The following is a 16119-nucleotide window of genomic DNA, read 5'->3' as shown; positions in this document are numbered from 1 at the left end:
GAACGCCGCAGACCTTAATGATCACGGTTGTATGGTGATCACGTCATAGCAAGAGTCAAGTCGTAGTCATAGCCGTCGGGCTCGCCTTACGCAATCTTATCGTTCGTCTCGAGCTCACAATGCCCCTTCTCGCTCCTTTGTCTTTTCCACATTCGGTCATTTTCAAAGATACGCGCCGTTGTGAAATATCACGGGAGAGGTGTGCGCGTCGCGAATCACCCGCGGCCGTCGTCGCGCGACGAGTTTCACCGGGCTTTCTCCGCGCGCTCGACGAAAGGATCTTCCCAAAAACCCGTACGGTTTCGAACGAAAAGCGAGGTTTCGTGGTTGGACCGCGTGAAATCACGGGAATTCCCATGTTGATCGCGATCCATCCGCGAAACGGGACCTTTCACCGACTTAGGAGCTCGAGGTGTATGGAAAAAGACGGCGAGGTGCCCGCTCGCGACTCGACGAGTTGCGAAATCTCGACAGTGAAAAAAACCTCTGTGCGTCTTTCGTGAGCAACGTCGCTTGCGCTCCCAGCGATCGGAGCCGAACCGGGAGCAATGAAAGAGGAAAAAGACCGCTTGAAAATGTGGTACGCGCAATGCCGCCAGTTGCGTAACGCTACATCCGATTCTCTCTCTCTCTCTCTCTCTTTCTTCCATCTCTTTATTTCTGTTCTCTCCTTCACCTCCTGACGTGACACCTGCTCTTGGAACGTTGCGTCGCGAGCGTTCTTCCCTCGCAGATGTGTTCGTGCACTGGCATTTTTCTTTTCCTTTTCACGCACTCCGTTCGCCACGCCAACCTCCTTTAGCTCCGATTGAAAATCGTGTCTCGTCCTTACTCGCTCGCTTCCCTTTGAAGTTCGATGGCTTCGAACGCGTAGAGACCAAGGTGGAAGGTGACGAAGGCGGGACGAATTCGAATGGAATAATTAATTCGAAACGAGTGGGAATTCGCAGTTCGCGGTGAACGCGATGTGGAGAACGCGGTTAAGCGAGTTTTTCGCGCCCAGCTGTGAGAATCGTGGCCTTTCGGGGACCGAGATCGCGTTTCGTGCGAACCAGTTAAAAACAGTTACGCTTTAACCGATCTCGTTCGCGCGTCGTTCTTTTCACGAGGAAATCGTCGTTGATCGATGTCGATCGCGATGCGAAAAATATCGAAATTCGTTCGCTTACATTCGCGACAGTAATGAAGAAGGAGGAAACGGAAAGAGATAGAAATTGGCTAATTGCATTCTACCACGGAAAGGTTAGAGGAGCTACGAACAAGACCAATTAGAGTCCGAGTGTTCTACCGGGCTATACGCATCGTTTTCAGCCGCCTCGAAAAAAAGGAAGCAACGAAAAAAAAGGCTGGCGAAACGCGCAAAGAATGAGATCGTTGACTCTGTTAAAATAGCGAGCGAGTCAGAGGACCGTAAACATATTGAAGCGATCGTACGATCACAAGGCACGCGCGCAACGTAGCGATACATTCTTCGAACGCGTCGGAGGGATCGATTTGAAAAAATAATTTCTAGGCTCATTAGCGGGTCGAATCGACCGGCTTCCACTCGATACGATTTACGAGCACCCCGCTAATGAGTCTAACGACTCGCGGCGCGTACAGCCGCGTCCGAATGGACACATCTAAATCGGTAACGAGTGTGACGAGCCAAGAGTGCCGTTTTCTGCGATGCTGGCCTACATTGAAACGCAGCATGGCAATGGGCCGACTCGGGAATCATCGATCGATAATCTTTCTTCCTATCGGCGCCTTCCTGTTACGCTTAAATACCGAGCTCTCCTCTCGCGGCTAACCAACGCCAGGGTTGTTGCTCAAATTCGTTCCGGTTCGGCTGCTTCCCTCGCGGGGCACGTGGTATCCTGTCTTTTTGCGAGTCACCTGTTAAACCGCTGTATCGAATTAAAGGAGTCGCGGGTTCGACCCGTCGTTAGAAAGTTTAACCGGTGTTCGATCGAACAGTAACAGGTAATAATAAAGAACGACGCCGTTATCTGCAGTTGTTAAGCTATGAGATAATAGCGGCAAACACTGGTCGGTGTAAGGCTGCTGATCGAGCGTTGGAAATAAATCATCGAACGATTAACCGAGTCCTCTTACGTGACCCAAATATCAATCGTCAAACACGTAGCAATTTTCAAGAAGAATCGCTACTGGTATCACGAGTTGCGCGTTTCACCCGGTGATACAATTACTCGGATTCGTGCGTCCTTTGGGCATTCTTTTTCACCTTCCATTAAACCGAAGAAGCATAGAAAAAGTACCATTAGCATCGTTGCATCGAAATCTCGTGCAATGGGTTCGCAATTTCGCATCGCGAGCCATCAAAGGATCGGCCACTTGCTCGATCCTTAACGGAGCAATAAAAAGCCCGATACCGTTTCCCTCATCTTTCTCTTCTTCCTTACGGTAAATATTACAATAAACACGGCTGTGCGAGTCGATATCGTTCCGAGCGAAAGAACGATCTACGATGGAGTGCAAAGGTTAGAAACGTGATCGCAAGTGGAAGCGCGCCGCGTTGGTCCGACAATGGCCGATATCGAGATATCCCGCTTTAAGGAGATTCAGCCGGCCCCCGTCAGCCGTGGCGCACGGCCGCGTGCACGTATCCTTTTAATTTCCACGTCGAACGAAAGGAGCCGCGTGCGCGCATCTTCTCCATCGGGAATCCGCGTATCCCGCGGCCAATATCGCGTTGACCTATCATTAATGGTGCACACACAGCTTTTACGCGCGTTCCAAGTGTGGTAGGAGGTCCCGTTTGGCATTCACCGGGAATGCGATCCTCGAGAACATCGATACGGAATTCGCGTGGACACCGGCGCTGGGTTTCTATAGAAATTTCTACGATACTAACGACCAGTGGCAAAACGACGAGGGAATTCGATGATGTTCGATGCGCTGCACCTGGGAATATCGACGGTCGAGCATTATTTATATTTCGCCATTCGCGTATCGATTAATTAGCCCCGGATGTATAAAATTTCAATCGGCTACGAGTGGGCACTGCCGTTCACTGGCGATGGATGCCCTCGCGATGGAACGCGCGATTCAATTAGAAAAAAAAACGCTGCGAGGATCAGTCGCGATAATGTGAAATGCGCGAAGCGTAATGAAATTATCGTTGCGATGTTATTTATAATCATCGAGAATAATTTTATAATCCGCTCGTGTAATATTTAAATGCTGCGCCGAAGTGAAATTGCAGCTACGATAATATCGATGCGATCTCTTTTGGTAGCTTTGGAACAAGTTAAAAGGGTTGGAGCCGATGTGGATTTTTCGAGAGTCTGGTATTCGAGTAATCGACGAATTAAATGTTGGAAACGGTACGAGCGTGCATTCGTGAATACGGATAAAACGTTCGTTAATGTCTGTGGATTTTAGGTAAATTGAATTGCAGACATGCCAATGAATTTATACCGAAGAGATGGGATAAATTAATCGGGATACGGTTATGCACATAATTTATTAGAATAATGCACAGCTCGTGAATGAAATATTAAAGAGCTTCAAACGTGATTAAGAATAATTTATAATCTTGTAATTACGCATTCATACGCGTTGCTAAAATAACGGCCCTTTGAAAAAGTCGGGACAATAGAAAAACGTTGGATAATTAATTAATTCGAACATTTTTCCCGACGTTACGATATTAGCAGAATAATTGTTACGCAAAACGTTGAAAAAGCTCTCGGTGCGTCCAATGTATCCGAATAAAATTACGCGATACGTCGATTACCTCGTAAATTTTATCCCGTATCGTAATATTTTGATGCATTTCCATTATGCGTTGCATAATTCGTCACGATATATTAAACATGATATAACGTATAACCATAACAGTGTGTAAAAGATTTTTAAACCAACCAACAAAGTGGTAAATATTTGATATCGAGCGGCGGGTATTTATAAATACACATTGCACGATATCAACGTCCTATTACGTCTTCGTGCCTCGATTTGTCGAATCATCTATTCCCATTCGTTTCATCGTTCAATTATCTCCGTCGTTTATGCACGCCTCGTCGCTCAATCGGTTTTTATCTGTTACGAAACAAACAACGTCCGCGATGCATGTAAGTCGTTGCATTACCGACGGGAGACAATGAATACGCGGCGCGGGATCGGCTACGATCGAAACGGAGTCGCTGCAGAAAATCCGTGTGGGTGAAATAAAAGCCCCGATCCTTTCGCTCCGCGGGCATCCTATATTTAATGATTTCACTCTTTTTCGAAGGTCAAAACTTCCTCGCGTTAAAAGGAACGAGGTGGGAAAAAGCGCTCCAAGCTGGTTGCTGCGTATCGATCCGCCCCCGCGTCAATCTACTTTCCCATCGCCGATGAGGCGTCCTCCTCGCTGAAAAATTTCGAGTCGTTAAAGTCGCATCGACGCGAACAACGCGCCGTCGTCCATTAAAACGTAGCAAGAAAAGGAACGAACAGGGTGGATGGAAAAAAGCAGGAAACCCGGGGACGAGTATACAAACGGCAAAAAGAGGGGATGGATGGAAAGAAAAGAAAAACAAAAAACGGAGACGAGAAAGAACCTCGACCATTGTCCGTCGTTTTCACGACAAAGCTCGCGGTTTCGAGCGATGAGAAACCGTTTGCACGTGCGAGCAGTGTCGATGTCTGCGCCGCGGAACGGTTAGGCATACGTCAACGATGAGGACGGCGACGACCACGACCACGACCACGACCACGACCACGACCACGATCACGACTACGACTACGATGTGGCGAGCGACGACAACATCGTCGTCGTCGTGGTTGGCGACGCGAGGTGAGCTTCGAGTCGCACGGGCGCGCGGCTATCGATCTGGGAGCCCACGCTTCCGTCTCTCCTCTGCCGCGCGCCTCACCCTTCTGCAACTGCAGCTGCAGCTGCAGCAGTAGCAGCACAGCAGTAGCTTTCGCGACCCAACCCTCGCACCGCTGATACTTCAACCCCTACTACCTCGCTGCATCTTCTCACTGGCTCTCTCTGTTCGCTTCACCGTCTCCCTCCTACTCTTCACGATGCCTCTTCCCGTCCCTTTCCACCCTCCGTCATCCATTCTATCCCTTTCACTCTTTTTCACGTAGCTCTTTCTGTCTGGCCAACTTTCCTTCCGTCTGTGCTCTCTGTCTCTTTCGCTCTCTTCGCGTGCCTCTCTCTCTCTATTTCCCTTCATCCCCCTCGCCCCTCTTCCTTTTCCACCGTTCGCCGTTCCTCATTCGAGCGTTTCCTTTTGCGCTCTCCGCCTTAACCCCGTCTCCGTTTCGCCGGCTTTAACTTTCTGATTCTTTCTTTCTCGCGTGCCTCCGTTACCCGTGCGGCTCTATGGACGCGCGCGCGCGCGCGCTTTAAAGGGGTAGGTGTCCCTCTTTCTTTTCTTCCACGCGGCTCGCAACCCCTACCCACCCGTCCCGCCGCGATTCTTTCGTTTCGTTTCGTTTCGTTTCGTTCCCTCTTTCTTCGTTCCTTTCTGTCTTCGGGCTCGTATTCCGGCTGGCTCTCGCGCGCACCCAGAGTTCCAGTTATGTGAATAATGAAGGGCTTAGAAGTCGAATAATTAATATCTCTTTAAGCGGCGTCGTTGAACGGATCTACCGCCCGTGGCGCGTTTGTTTTAACGGACCGCCTTCCCGGAGACGTTTCAGCCGTCCGTTATAAATGATTAAGAGATGATTAACCGTGGCAGAATGTCCTACGAATTTTGCAATCTTGTGTACGCTTACGCGAGTCTCTCCCTCAGCTGCGATTTAACGGACCGTTCTCGAAACGTCCTTCTTCTTGCGTCTATCATTCCTTTCTTCTCTCCTTCGTTTTATCGGTCGTGGCACGAGTTTGTTTCTTTTTTTCCGTTTAAAAAATACTCAGTGGAAATAAATTAAAATAATATCTTCTTGGCGACGCAACGAATCATTGTTCCGTATCTGCAGCGTTGTGCTATTATGCGCAGGCCATATTTCTCTCGTGCCATTTTTCTCCGCTACATTTTAATTGCAACGGGATCCCGGGTACCGACACGAGCATGCCGTATACACGGTATTACGTGCCATCAGGTGGAATTATTTTGAAACAGCGTTACACGCAAAATTGATCGAATTGTGCGCTCTCGTTTCGGAAACGTCTCGATCATAACGATACCGTGCCGGCAGGTATATAATTTCATTTGACATATTAATGTTAATGGAAGCTAATGACCTTGTTTTGCCGAACGAAAATTAAAATACGTCTCATTTCTCGTGCCATTCATCTTGTTCCAGCTATACGCTTCTTTTTCTCCTTCTCGTTCCTTTTTTAATTCCCCTCTGCTTTCAGTTTATCACGTTCACAGGCGTCTTTCGAGGTTTCGTAATATTTCATATTTCCCTGAAAGCACTCGCGCGATGGAGCTCGCCATACCTCGCGGCACTATCGCCTAAAGACCGAAACGTTTACCTACTTACAGTAGTTGTACCTATTACTATAATCTTATCGTATCGCGACGACGTCTATAAGGTCGATGATCTTTGAATGACAGGAGGCATAGACGGGCTAGGCAAGGGGCCCGGCGTATCGTATTTATTTTTGCTGGGCGAATAATTATGTGGCAATTATTTCAGAACCAGTTAGCAGCTCGCGAGAAATATACGAGCGAAGTGATTTAAAGTCGAACGCGAGCGTTCGTTACGTTACCAAGCCCACCCATGAGCGTTTGCTATTATTTCTCCAACGTCAAGGTTGCATAAATTATCCGATTTTGTTCTCCCGGTCAGCTCGGTTCGCAACGAAATTCTTCGACCGCCACATCCGTGGCGAATAATAGAAACTGTCCTATTTAATTGTGACGGAGAATCGTAACGACCAGGTAGAGCGGTGGCCATTTTGAATAGAATGGATCGTAAATACCGTAGTAAACGCAACGGATCGAACTGGATACTTAATACAGTTACAGCAAGATAATTCCGATTCCGTTTAATCATCGTCGTTTAGATTGAAACCCGTTCGGTCGACTAGTTCGGTAGAAAGTTCGAAACTGGACGGTAACCACGCGATCATAATAGCGCGATAAGTATGAATCGGGGAGCGATCACGACAAAACGACAGACATGGATCGATTTCGTAACGACAACCTTCGAACCCGTTCGACGGCTCTGAAAACACGCCGGCCAAGAGAGGACGAAGGATTGCCCCGGTTGAACACCGTTCACCGGGAGACTCGCGCGGCTGCTTTGGCTTTCACTCGCGAAAAAAATACGAGAAACCCCGACGATGACAAAGCCGATGAAATATTCGGCCAGCCGGGACCGTCGAACAAATAATCCCGCGTCCAATTAAAAACGCCGTCCCTGCTTAAATTACGAACGTTTAGAAATTGGGTTAACAAATTTTCCTGTAAACTTTCGTTTCGCATTGACATCGTCGACCTCGTGCCGCTCATAATTAATCATCTTCAACACAGAAATAGAAAATCGACTGAAACTGTTTTTATTCAATTTCGCGTCCCCTCATTGTGTTCTATGAAATATAATCGATAAGGCCGATGTAAGATCGGCAATTACTGTCACGAGTAACAACGACGATGCGATGAAACCTCCGCGAGGAGCTGCTTGCGAAACGGCGCAATCTATTTCTTCGACGAGCGAAATTACTTAATTTCCTGGACATCGTACCCGAAACGTACGCCATGTTTCGTTAATAAGCCCTCGCTGTTAGACGAGCTACTTCGCGAGGAGGCGATGAGGAAGAGGCTGAAGTCATCGTCGCTATCGTTATCGGTCGCAGCTCTCGAATCGAGCGACACACAGAAAGTGCGCTATTATTTGATTTTATTAAGCATCAACGATCTGACTAATGCCATGAAATTATTGCTCGGGGCAAAGGTTTCCCCCATTGCGAAATCGACGCACGATTCTGCATCTGCCGTTTCGGCGCGATCTGCGCGAAGCACTTTGATCGTTAAACCATAATAACTGAAATTTCCGACGAACGTAGTTATTTTTTAACCAGTTCTTCTGGTTTAAAAACGAAACGCTGCTAACATGTTTTATACGCAGTAAGAGAGGACTTGATCGCGTGGCAAAGAGTATTGCGACAGTGCGCGTTGCAGATACCGAATAAACAACAGTGGAAATTTGTTTGTTTTGTGGATAGATCTTCGAGTAAAACCACGCACATATTTCTTAAACACGAAGATACAAAGTGTTTCCAATAATCGTGTGTTGGAGATAACTTGCGGGTGCTTAATTAACGCCGCAAATATTTGTATTCCGATCGGCAAGTACGACAGCGTTATTTTCGATAGACATGGTCGTACATACTTAACGTTTCATATCGAAACCTGTGACTATGCTTATGCTACCGAAGACAATCTAGAAAGACCGTCAACCCTCTATTACATTTACATTCGCTCCACGCGTTCAACCCCTCTCGCGTATCCGTTCGCCACGCGATTCGAGGCGAGTAATTAAGCGTTCAATATTTCCCTCGCCCTTTAAATTTTCCGTAGCCCATCGCGGTAGCCATCAGAAATTGTTGCAGAGTAACAAGATCGTGCACTCGAGCGGAAGGAGATCTACCAAGAGGAAACACGTCGCGTCGAGGAGTCGAACGAGGGTAGACGAATCGGTCCAACGGGTGGAGGAACCTGAAACCCCCTTCCGACTCGATCGGCTATCAATCTGGAAGCAACGGTGGTGGCTGCTGGCGCGAAGTTCGTTTTCGCGTGATCGCGAAGCCAGGACGACATTACCAGCGGACGTTACGGGCGTTCTTCTTACGAAGCGTTTTGCGCAACCCGCTCTTACGTGGGTACTTTCGCTTTGCATAATTTACTCGCCGCGTTTCGATCGCGTATTCGTATTCGGGACGGCTATATGACTCTCTCGCGACATCGTCCACTTGCTTTTGAAACCGTCCCCCGCCCCTCTGACCGTTTCCCCGGGCTTCGTGGAAATCTCCTGCGAAACGATTTCTATGAGGCGCGTGTCTCTTCCTCTCTGTCCAGCTGGCCGCGAGTTCCCCAGTCCCAATAAAAGGCGCACGCTGCCGAGCTTCGATCGATCGGGCCACGAGTTTCATTAGCGATCCCCGTCGACGCTGCTTTAAACTCGCATTCCCTGCGAACGACGCGGAAATCATTCCTCGCGTCTCGATGCCGGATATCATTTCGATCTAATCGATCGGGTAAATGTTGTTATCCGAGGCTCCGCGTCTCAATTTAGCGTTCGATGGATCCGTATTAAATTCTCCTCGCGAACACTTTACGATTATTACGCGCGCGGTTCGTGGAGTTAAGGAATTTTGGAAAATTTGCGGGTTAGAAGAGGCTCGAAGCTTGCCAGGAGGAGAACGAATCGAGATCGCTTTCAGAAACTTGTTTATCGCGGTATGACACGGTCGTCAACTCTGTGCTTTCCACTGCGTGCATTTGTATTCCGAACGGTGCTCAATTCGCGACGTCGTAAAAACAGTTTTGAAACGTTCCGAGGCATTCCTGCCGCCGGTTTCTAAACGAGCCCGTACTCTCCCTTAAACTTTTCCACCGACGCACAGTCCACCATAAAAAATTCCTCGCGGTTACACCGTTCGACGTCCTCAAAATCAATTAACCACGAATAGTCAACCCAAAACCGTCTAAATTTAGCATTCCTATTCCCGAATAGCCTGATCGAAATGCAATTTTAACGAATCTGTAATTGAAACTATCTAATTCGAACTCTCGAAGATCGTTCGAGACGATATCCGTCCGACAATCCTGTGTTATTCGTCGAAATCGTCGTTCACCGTGGATCTGTTCAGTGACGATCGTTCGTCTAAGAATCGAGAGATATTTACGCGTTTTGGAAGTTACATAGCCAATGCTCGAGATCGATCGCGACGATTTTGCGCGATAATCGGAAGGAATACTCCCTCGTTTACGGGACAATTTGGCCGCGTTTGTCGATCATTAAAGTTAAAGCGTCGCGGGCGCAACGTGTTGGCATTTGCCGCGCGAAGTTCGAACGATCTTAACAACGTCATCGTCCAAGTGACGTAACTTGGTATATAGTCAGCCATAAGAAGTGGCATACGTCCCCTAAAACAGCGATACTTCGAAATATTATGGACGTTAACACTTGTAAATCGAAAACGAGACGACGAGATGACAGAGACAAGATACGAGCAAGTAAAGTGTCACGTTTTACATTTCTCTAAACATTTTTCAGGATTTCTCTTTGCAGCGACGCCCGTGAAACGTTCAAGCCGCTTATTCTTCGAAATATTCGTAACGAGGAAGATTACGCAGACTTTTGTGGCCGACTGTATACGTTTCCCCGGGGGGAACGCGAGCCGCGTAATGAAATTAATTCGCAACGAAAGCATCGTGTAAATAATTTAAAACCACGTTTCAACGTTTCGCCAATGTGACCGTCGCTCTGGAAATTTCGCGGCGAAACTTTCGCGCTGGATTTGTATTAAAATTATGAACGCGCCGCGAATAGGGACCACGTGACGCAAACGGCGACATCCGCGACGGAATACGAATTAAGGATATGTATCTTTTTTTTTCTTCCTCCCTCCGTTTCCTATGCCTCTTTCTGCGGACCGTCAATACCGCTAAAATTAAATGGAGTTGCGTAAATGACGCTGCTGGAATTTGCCAGTCGTGTTAGTGATCGTTAATGGACGCTCGCCGGTTCCCAGTCGCCTTCGACCGAAGATTTCGGCTGCCGCGTCTGACGACGACGCGCTCAATCTACTGCTAGCCGCGTGTAGGTTTGACGCGCGCGCGAATACAACGAATCCTATCCGCTCGCGGAGGGCTACGAGTTCTACGAGTCCGCGAACTTTCGGTTCACCGTGAATTCTCGAGATTCTAAAGTCGAACGGTTAATCACCTCGAGTTTAACTCAAATATTCTCCCTCTTATTAGGGATGAAACGGTGACCCTCGAATCGCGCAGACATCCTTAAACTTGAAACTGTATATCGAAATCGCATTTCTTCCCCAGTTTCGAGACGAGACCAGTTTCTTCGAGGGGGAAGAAAGAATTTGGCAAAAATTCCGGGACGAAGAAAAATATTTGCCAGACCGTCTTATCTCGGGTAAAAGAAAAACCGCGGACAAAGTAGTTGGTGAGTCCGCGAAGTAACTGTTCCTCCTCAGGAACGAAAAAGACGGGGAAGAAAGAGAAAAAAAAAAAGAAGACACGCGCGCGCAGTGTCGCGTACACAGTAGCAGGGAACGGGCTGAAGTACCGGCAAGCACGGAGCGCATTATTCTCAAAAGGACGTTATGTAAAGTCGGTTCACGGCAATTCCGTGGGCCCCGTACAACGGTTCTCCGACACGAGCGGAATTAGAAAATTCACGTTAGGCCATCACGAGCCGGCCGTACATACGTACGCGTGATTCTTTTTCCTTAAGATCGTACACAATCGTCGTGGGAACAGAATGTTTCTATAATGCGGCGGGAGACGCGGGTACGCGCACGCCGTGGCAGACTCGCACGGCCACTCTCACACAGACACACATGGCACACACAGAGCGTAACGGAGCTTTTTCGTTACCTTTTATGCTCCCGGACGAGGTATGGGGCGTCTGCGGTGCGTGCGAGGTCAGAGGTAACGGCGAGCCCGAGGAGGTCGCGGAGTGTTCCAACTTGGAACTCACCGCGCTCCACATCTCGAACATGTTGAACGCCGTGGTGGTGGCCTTTCGTCACTTCCAGGCTGCTACTCCCGTAGATCACCCGGCGCCCTTTACCAGCCCGGCGTAACATCCGCTGCGGCGCTCAGCGACGCCACCCGAAAGGACGTCTTCGTCGAGCTCGACCGTCTCTCGTGTAACACTATCGAACTCTTCCCCGGATCGGAGACGTCGTCGACCGTCGTTCCTTAATTACTCTATACTATATCGTACAGGTTGTACTATGCACCACCACGTTGTCGTAGATCCTCCCGTAAAATTCTACTATCAAATTTCACACTTGCTACGCAGCGACGTGCCCCATTTCTTTTTTCTTTTTTTTTTTTCTTTTCTAATTAGCTACTTAATCCACGCCCCTTATACCGGTGCCTCGATTGCTTCGTGTTAAATATTGTCGAATCGATGTCGAATGATCGTTAGCAAAACTATCTCTCTTGGTAACACTTTTTCTTTCTTTCTCCGCTAATCTCCTACCGATTATTTACTAAGCTCGATATTCTTTTACTTTACCTTATTTACTTTTTAAATTTTACGCACTTTACGGAACCGGCACTGAAACCCGTTTCTTTTTTCTACCTCCTTACTTCTACTCCTCCGTTTCCCTTTTTTTTTTTTTTCTCGCTCCCTTATCGATACACTGTTACTATATCTCTATATGTGTGTATGTATGTACATAGACGTATCACTTCCGGTATCGTGAACCGATTTCAAGCGTGCAACATCGACGCGTCCTCTCCCTCTCTTCGCCGGTATTACGTTAACACCGTGTCCGTCGCCGTCATCGTCCACTTCCGTCTCCACCTCCTCTTCCGCCTCCTCCACGCCACCCCGACTCGCCCTACGCCACTGCGTGACACGGTTTACCGCGCGTATCACCTCTCGACCGTTATTAGTATCGTCAGCACCTTGGCTAATGAACGTCCAGCCGACCGTCGGCCAGCCCTTAATCGCCGCGAGCTCGATGCACACCGAGCCGGCTACTCGTGATCGTCGACGCTACCACGATCTTGTCCGTTCCTCTCGTCTTCGTCGCTTTCGTTGCCGGCACCTCGCGTGACATGGCGCCACGGGCGTCTCACGTTCCAAGATCGCCGATCTGCAAACAATCTCGTCAGCGTCTCTCTTGCCACCCACCCTCTCTCGTCACCGCCGTTTCGCTCGGTACTGCCGCGATCTTCTTCTCTCAAAGGGTACGATATCCTCTCGATCCTATTTGGACTGCGCTCTTTCCCATTAGGGGTAGTTTTACGACTAACGATTCACTTCGAAGGGGCGCGGCGTTATATTTCGATGGTATTTCGGATACGACAAGGCTCGAACCAAGGGTTGACTGCGAGCAGGGAGAGGGTTGCAGAAGAATTTCCACGAGCCACGTGTGTGGGAGGATGTAAAAAGAGAGTCACGCGAGAAGAGAAGCGAGAGGTGTAGTAAGAGGATAGGATAAGCCAGAGGCGACACGCACGTGTTTCGAGATGGGTATCGTGTTCGGCACGTTGACGTGTTCATCTACTCGCATATGCTCCGTGCACTTGTCACACGAACGCCCGGCACCGTTAAATCGCGAATCTAATTAACACGTTGCATCCCATTACGACAGAACATGGTCGACGTGCGACGAAAGGGAGAAGGTAAACAACGAAAGTTACATTACCCGCGTACTTGCTACCAACATCTGAATCAATATCAGCGATCGTCATACCCAGTTCCATCTCCAGCATCGTACGACTTTCGTAGCTCGACAACTACCCCAAAATTCTAAACTCTCGAAAAATGGATGAAACGTCGAGGAGTCCAGCGCGGAGAGTAGACGGTGTTAGTTTATGAAAATTTATGCGCTCGGAGAATCGATGCGACGACGATGATTAGGAAGTAACCGACAGATCGATGGGAGTAAGAAAGAAATGAAATTACTGGTAATCGGAGGAGGCAGAGTGCCGCGTTGCCGCAGACCATGGTCGATCGGTCACGACTTGACACGAAAATTCAGACATGTGCGCATCGATCGTGCATTTCCGTATACGGGCTGTTCCCCTTTAATCCTGCCGCGTTGCAAGTACGAGAGCTCGTGTCGAGGGGAACCGCACTTTGCTATCGAGCGAACCTCGCAACCGAGCGACCACCAGCCGAGCCTGACTTGCTTTGCCTACCCACCCACCCGCCTATATACTCATCTAACACGCGTGTGTATGTATTTGTGTGTATGTGTGTGTGCCTCTGTGTGTGGATCTGCACGGTATACGCACACACGTATTCAGACACGCGTACAGACGCACACACAGCCAGAGACGCGCACATAGAGAGAGCCTATTCCGTACTTTCATGCCGCTTTGCAGTGCCCGCGCCTCTCCAGGGCAGGGTGGGATTCACCGTGGAAGGAAGCGTCGCGGCGATGCGCCCACACTCGCAATTCCGTTGGCTATGTGCACGTGTACGTGAAATAGGTGGATGTGCCAGGGAGTGAACGTGCACAGGGCGTGCATCGTCCTCGTATAAGAGACGCGTTTCCGTGTGCGCGCGGTTTTTTGCGCGCACCTGTACACGGAGGGTATGTACGGCGTGTGTAGAGGCCTGTGCATGCAAGGTGTTCCCCGCGGTGTGCTGGTTCGGTAAGGCGAACGAATATAGGCGACACACTGGGCTCGTGTAATGAACTGTGTCACCGTGATTCGCGCGACGCAGGGATGCACGTGTGTGACGGCGCGGTGGTGCAGCCTAGCCGGTGCGCGGCGACTGTTATGCAACCGACTGCGACGAAAGTGCGCGCGCGAAAAAAAATCGCGGCTACTACGTGTGGACGGTATTCCCGCGTGAGTACGCGCAGGGTACGCGCGACGAGAGTGGTGCACGGTGGAAGTTCGCTAATGAACCGTATCGCTACTATATTTAGTGCGCGGGGTAAACACGCCGCCGTGCCAATCCGTGGTAACACGTCCAGGCGCTCCTGTCATTGTATAATCGGGCAACAGAGAAAAAAGAGAAAAAGGAAAAACTCGTATGCAGCTCCGTTCTGCGCTGCGCTACGATCGACGTAAGTTTCGTTCGCGTATACCGCATTCTGTACGTATCCCGCGGTGTTCGGGATACGTACGTGTACGTACGCGTTCGCGCAACCAGAGAGGCCCTGGTGCCCGGTTGCAACGCGACCTACACAGCGGGACGAATAGCGAACCCGCTATTATATATGGTTCGCAGCGGAGAACGGGTTAAAGAGGAGAAAAAGACGAGGCGAGGCATCGGCTGGCAGGGTGGACAGAGAGAAAATGGGGAGAGAGAGAGAGACAACGAGCACGGTGGGAAAGAAGGAAGGAAGGAAGAACGGAAGGAACGAGGGAGAGATAAAGAGGGAGACGGTGTACCGTAGTATGGGCTACATTCTGTCGGCCCCACTAGCCCACTGACTCGATGCACTCTCCTCGTTCCTTCTTTCCCTTCTCCGCCGCGTACACGCTCTTCTTCCCTCTTTTCTCGCTCTATTCTCCGCGGCTAGCGGACGCCTCCTCCTCCTCCTCCTCCTCCTCCTCCTCTTCCTCTTCCTCCTCCACCGTTCGTTCGCCACGCGTCCCGTCGAACATGCACGTTTCATACATAGCTGTACACACGCTGATACACATCTCCGTACACCACTCTATCCCCCCGGTATGCACGTTCCTTCCCCGTTGTTCAGTCGAGTTCCGCGCGCCTCTTTCATCATCGATGAAACGGGGTGATAATGAACCGTTAACCCCTTTCGCGACTCGATACGCGCCGGTTCGCGGCTTTTCACGAATATCCCGGCCCGATTCGATATCCTCTGCCACCGTTCCAACGCGCGGTACGTTTCTTCCGGAGGAACGGCAATTTCGCGGAATATCTTTTTCCCTATCGAAAGGTGTTTATCGATTGGTATACGTTCAGGCTCCGATACACACCCCTTTCACTTTCTTCTCCTATTCGTATCATTTCCCCGTTTGAATATTCCCTGCGATTTCTGTTTTATGCATACACGTATATCCGTGATACTGTGTCTGTTTATACTCTATCGATTGCGAGGGTGAAACTTTCATCCCCCCTGGATGCAACAGAGGAATACCATAACGCTGTGTTACCCAACAACACAAAAACCAACCTAAACGATCGATGCAAGATTGCTCTTCGAAGTGTGTATCTGAATAAGCGAGAATCCTGCAAAATTTTATAATTCACGGTATTATAACGGTTGCGAACAAGAGACAACCCTCGAATCGCGTCGAACGAACCGCGAGCATCGAAACGTCGAGAACCAGAACCCAATTTCCATCGGCGGTGACGTTACCGCGGCGTCCATCGTCGGTTAGCGATCTTCCAATTCGTCTGCGCGTTCATTATCGCGCGGTTAGCAGCCAGGCCACGCAACAACGTGCAAACTCGCGGTCGGCCCGTTATCACGGCTAGGACGAGCGGGCTGGACCCGATATCCGTGCCTCGTCCTCGTCAACGTCG

General features: G+C 49.5%; 1 protein-coding gene across 8 annotated transcripts in view; it reads right to left on the bottom strand.

Moving 5' to 3' along the window:
• Hr3 (nuclear hormone receptor 3 ROR-beta) overlaps positions 1-16119 on the bottom strand; it is a 117177-nt gene that overhangs the window by 46772 nt on the left and 54286 nt on the right. For 2 of the 8 annotated variants that reach the window (XM_076894986.1, XM_076894992.1), the window contains exon 1: positions 11523-11786. The exons of the other annotated variants lie outside the window; for them this stretch is intronic. In XM_076894986.1, the coding sequence (XP_076751101.1) occupies positions 11523-11646 (124 nt within the window). In that variant the 5' untranslated portion in view covers positions 11647-11786. Of the gene's footprint in view, positions 1-11522; positions 11787-16119 lie in introns of those variants that run through there. 8 annotated transcript variants of the gene reach the window in all.

Source organism: Xylocopa sonorina, chromosome 5, assembly GCF_050948175.1.
Source record: "Xylocopa sonorina isolate GNS202 chromosome 5, iyXylSono1_principal, whole genome shotgun sequence".
Taxonomy (NCBI): domain Eukaryota; kingdom Metazoa; phylum Arthropoda; class Insecta; order Hymenoptera; family Apidae; genus Xylocopa; species Xylocopa sonorina.
The sequence above is the reverse complement of the archived record's forward strand: the minus strand, read 5'-3'. Positions and strand labels throughout refer to the sequence as shown.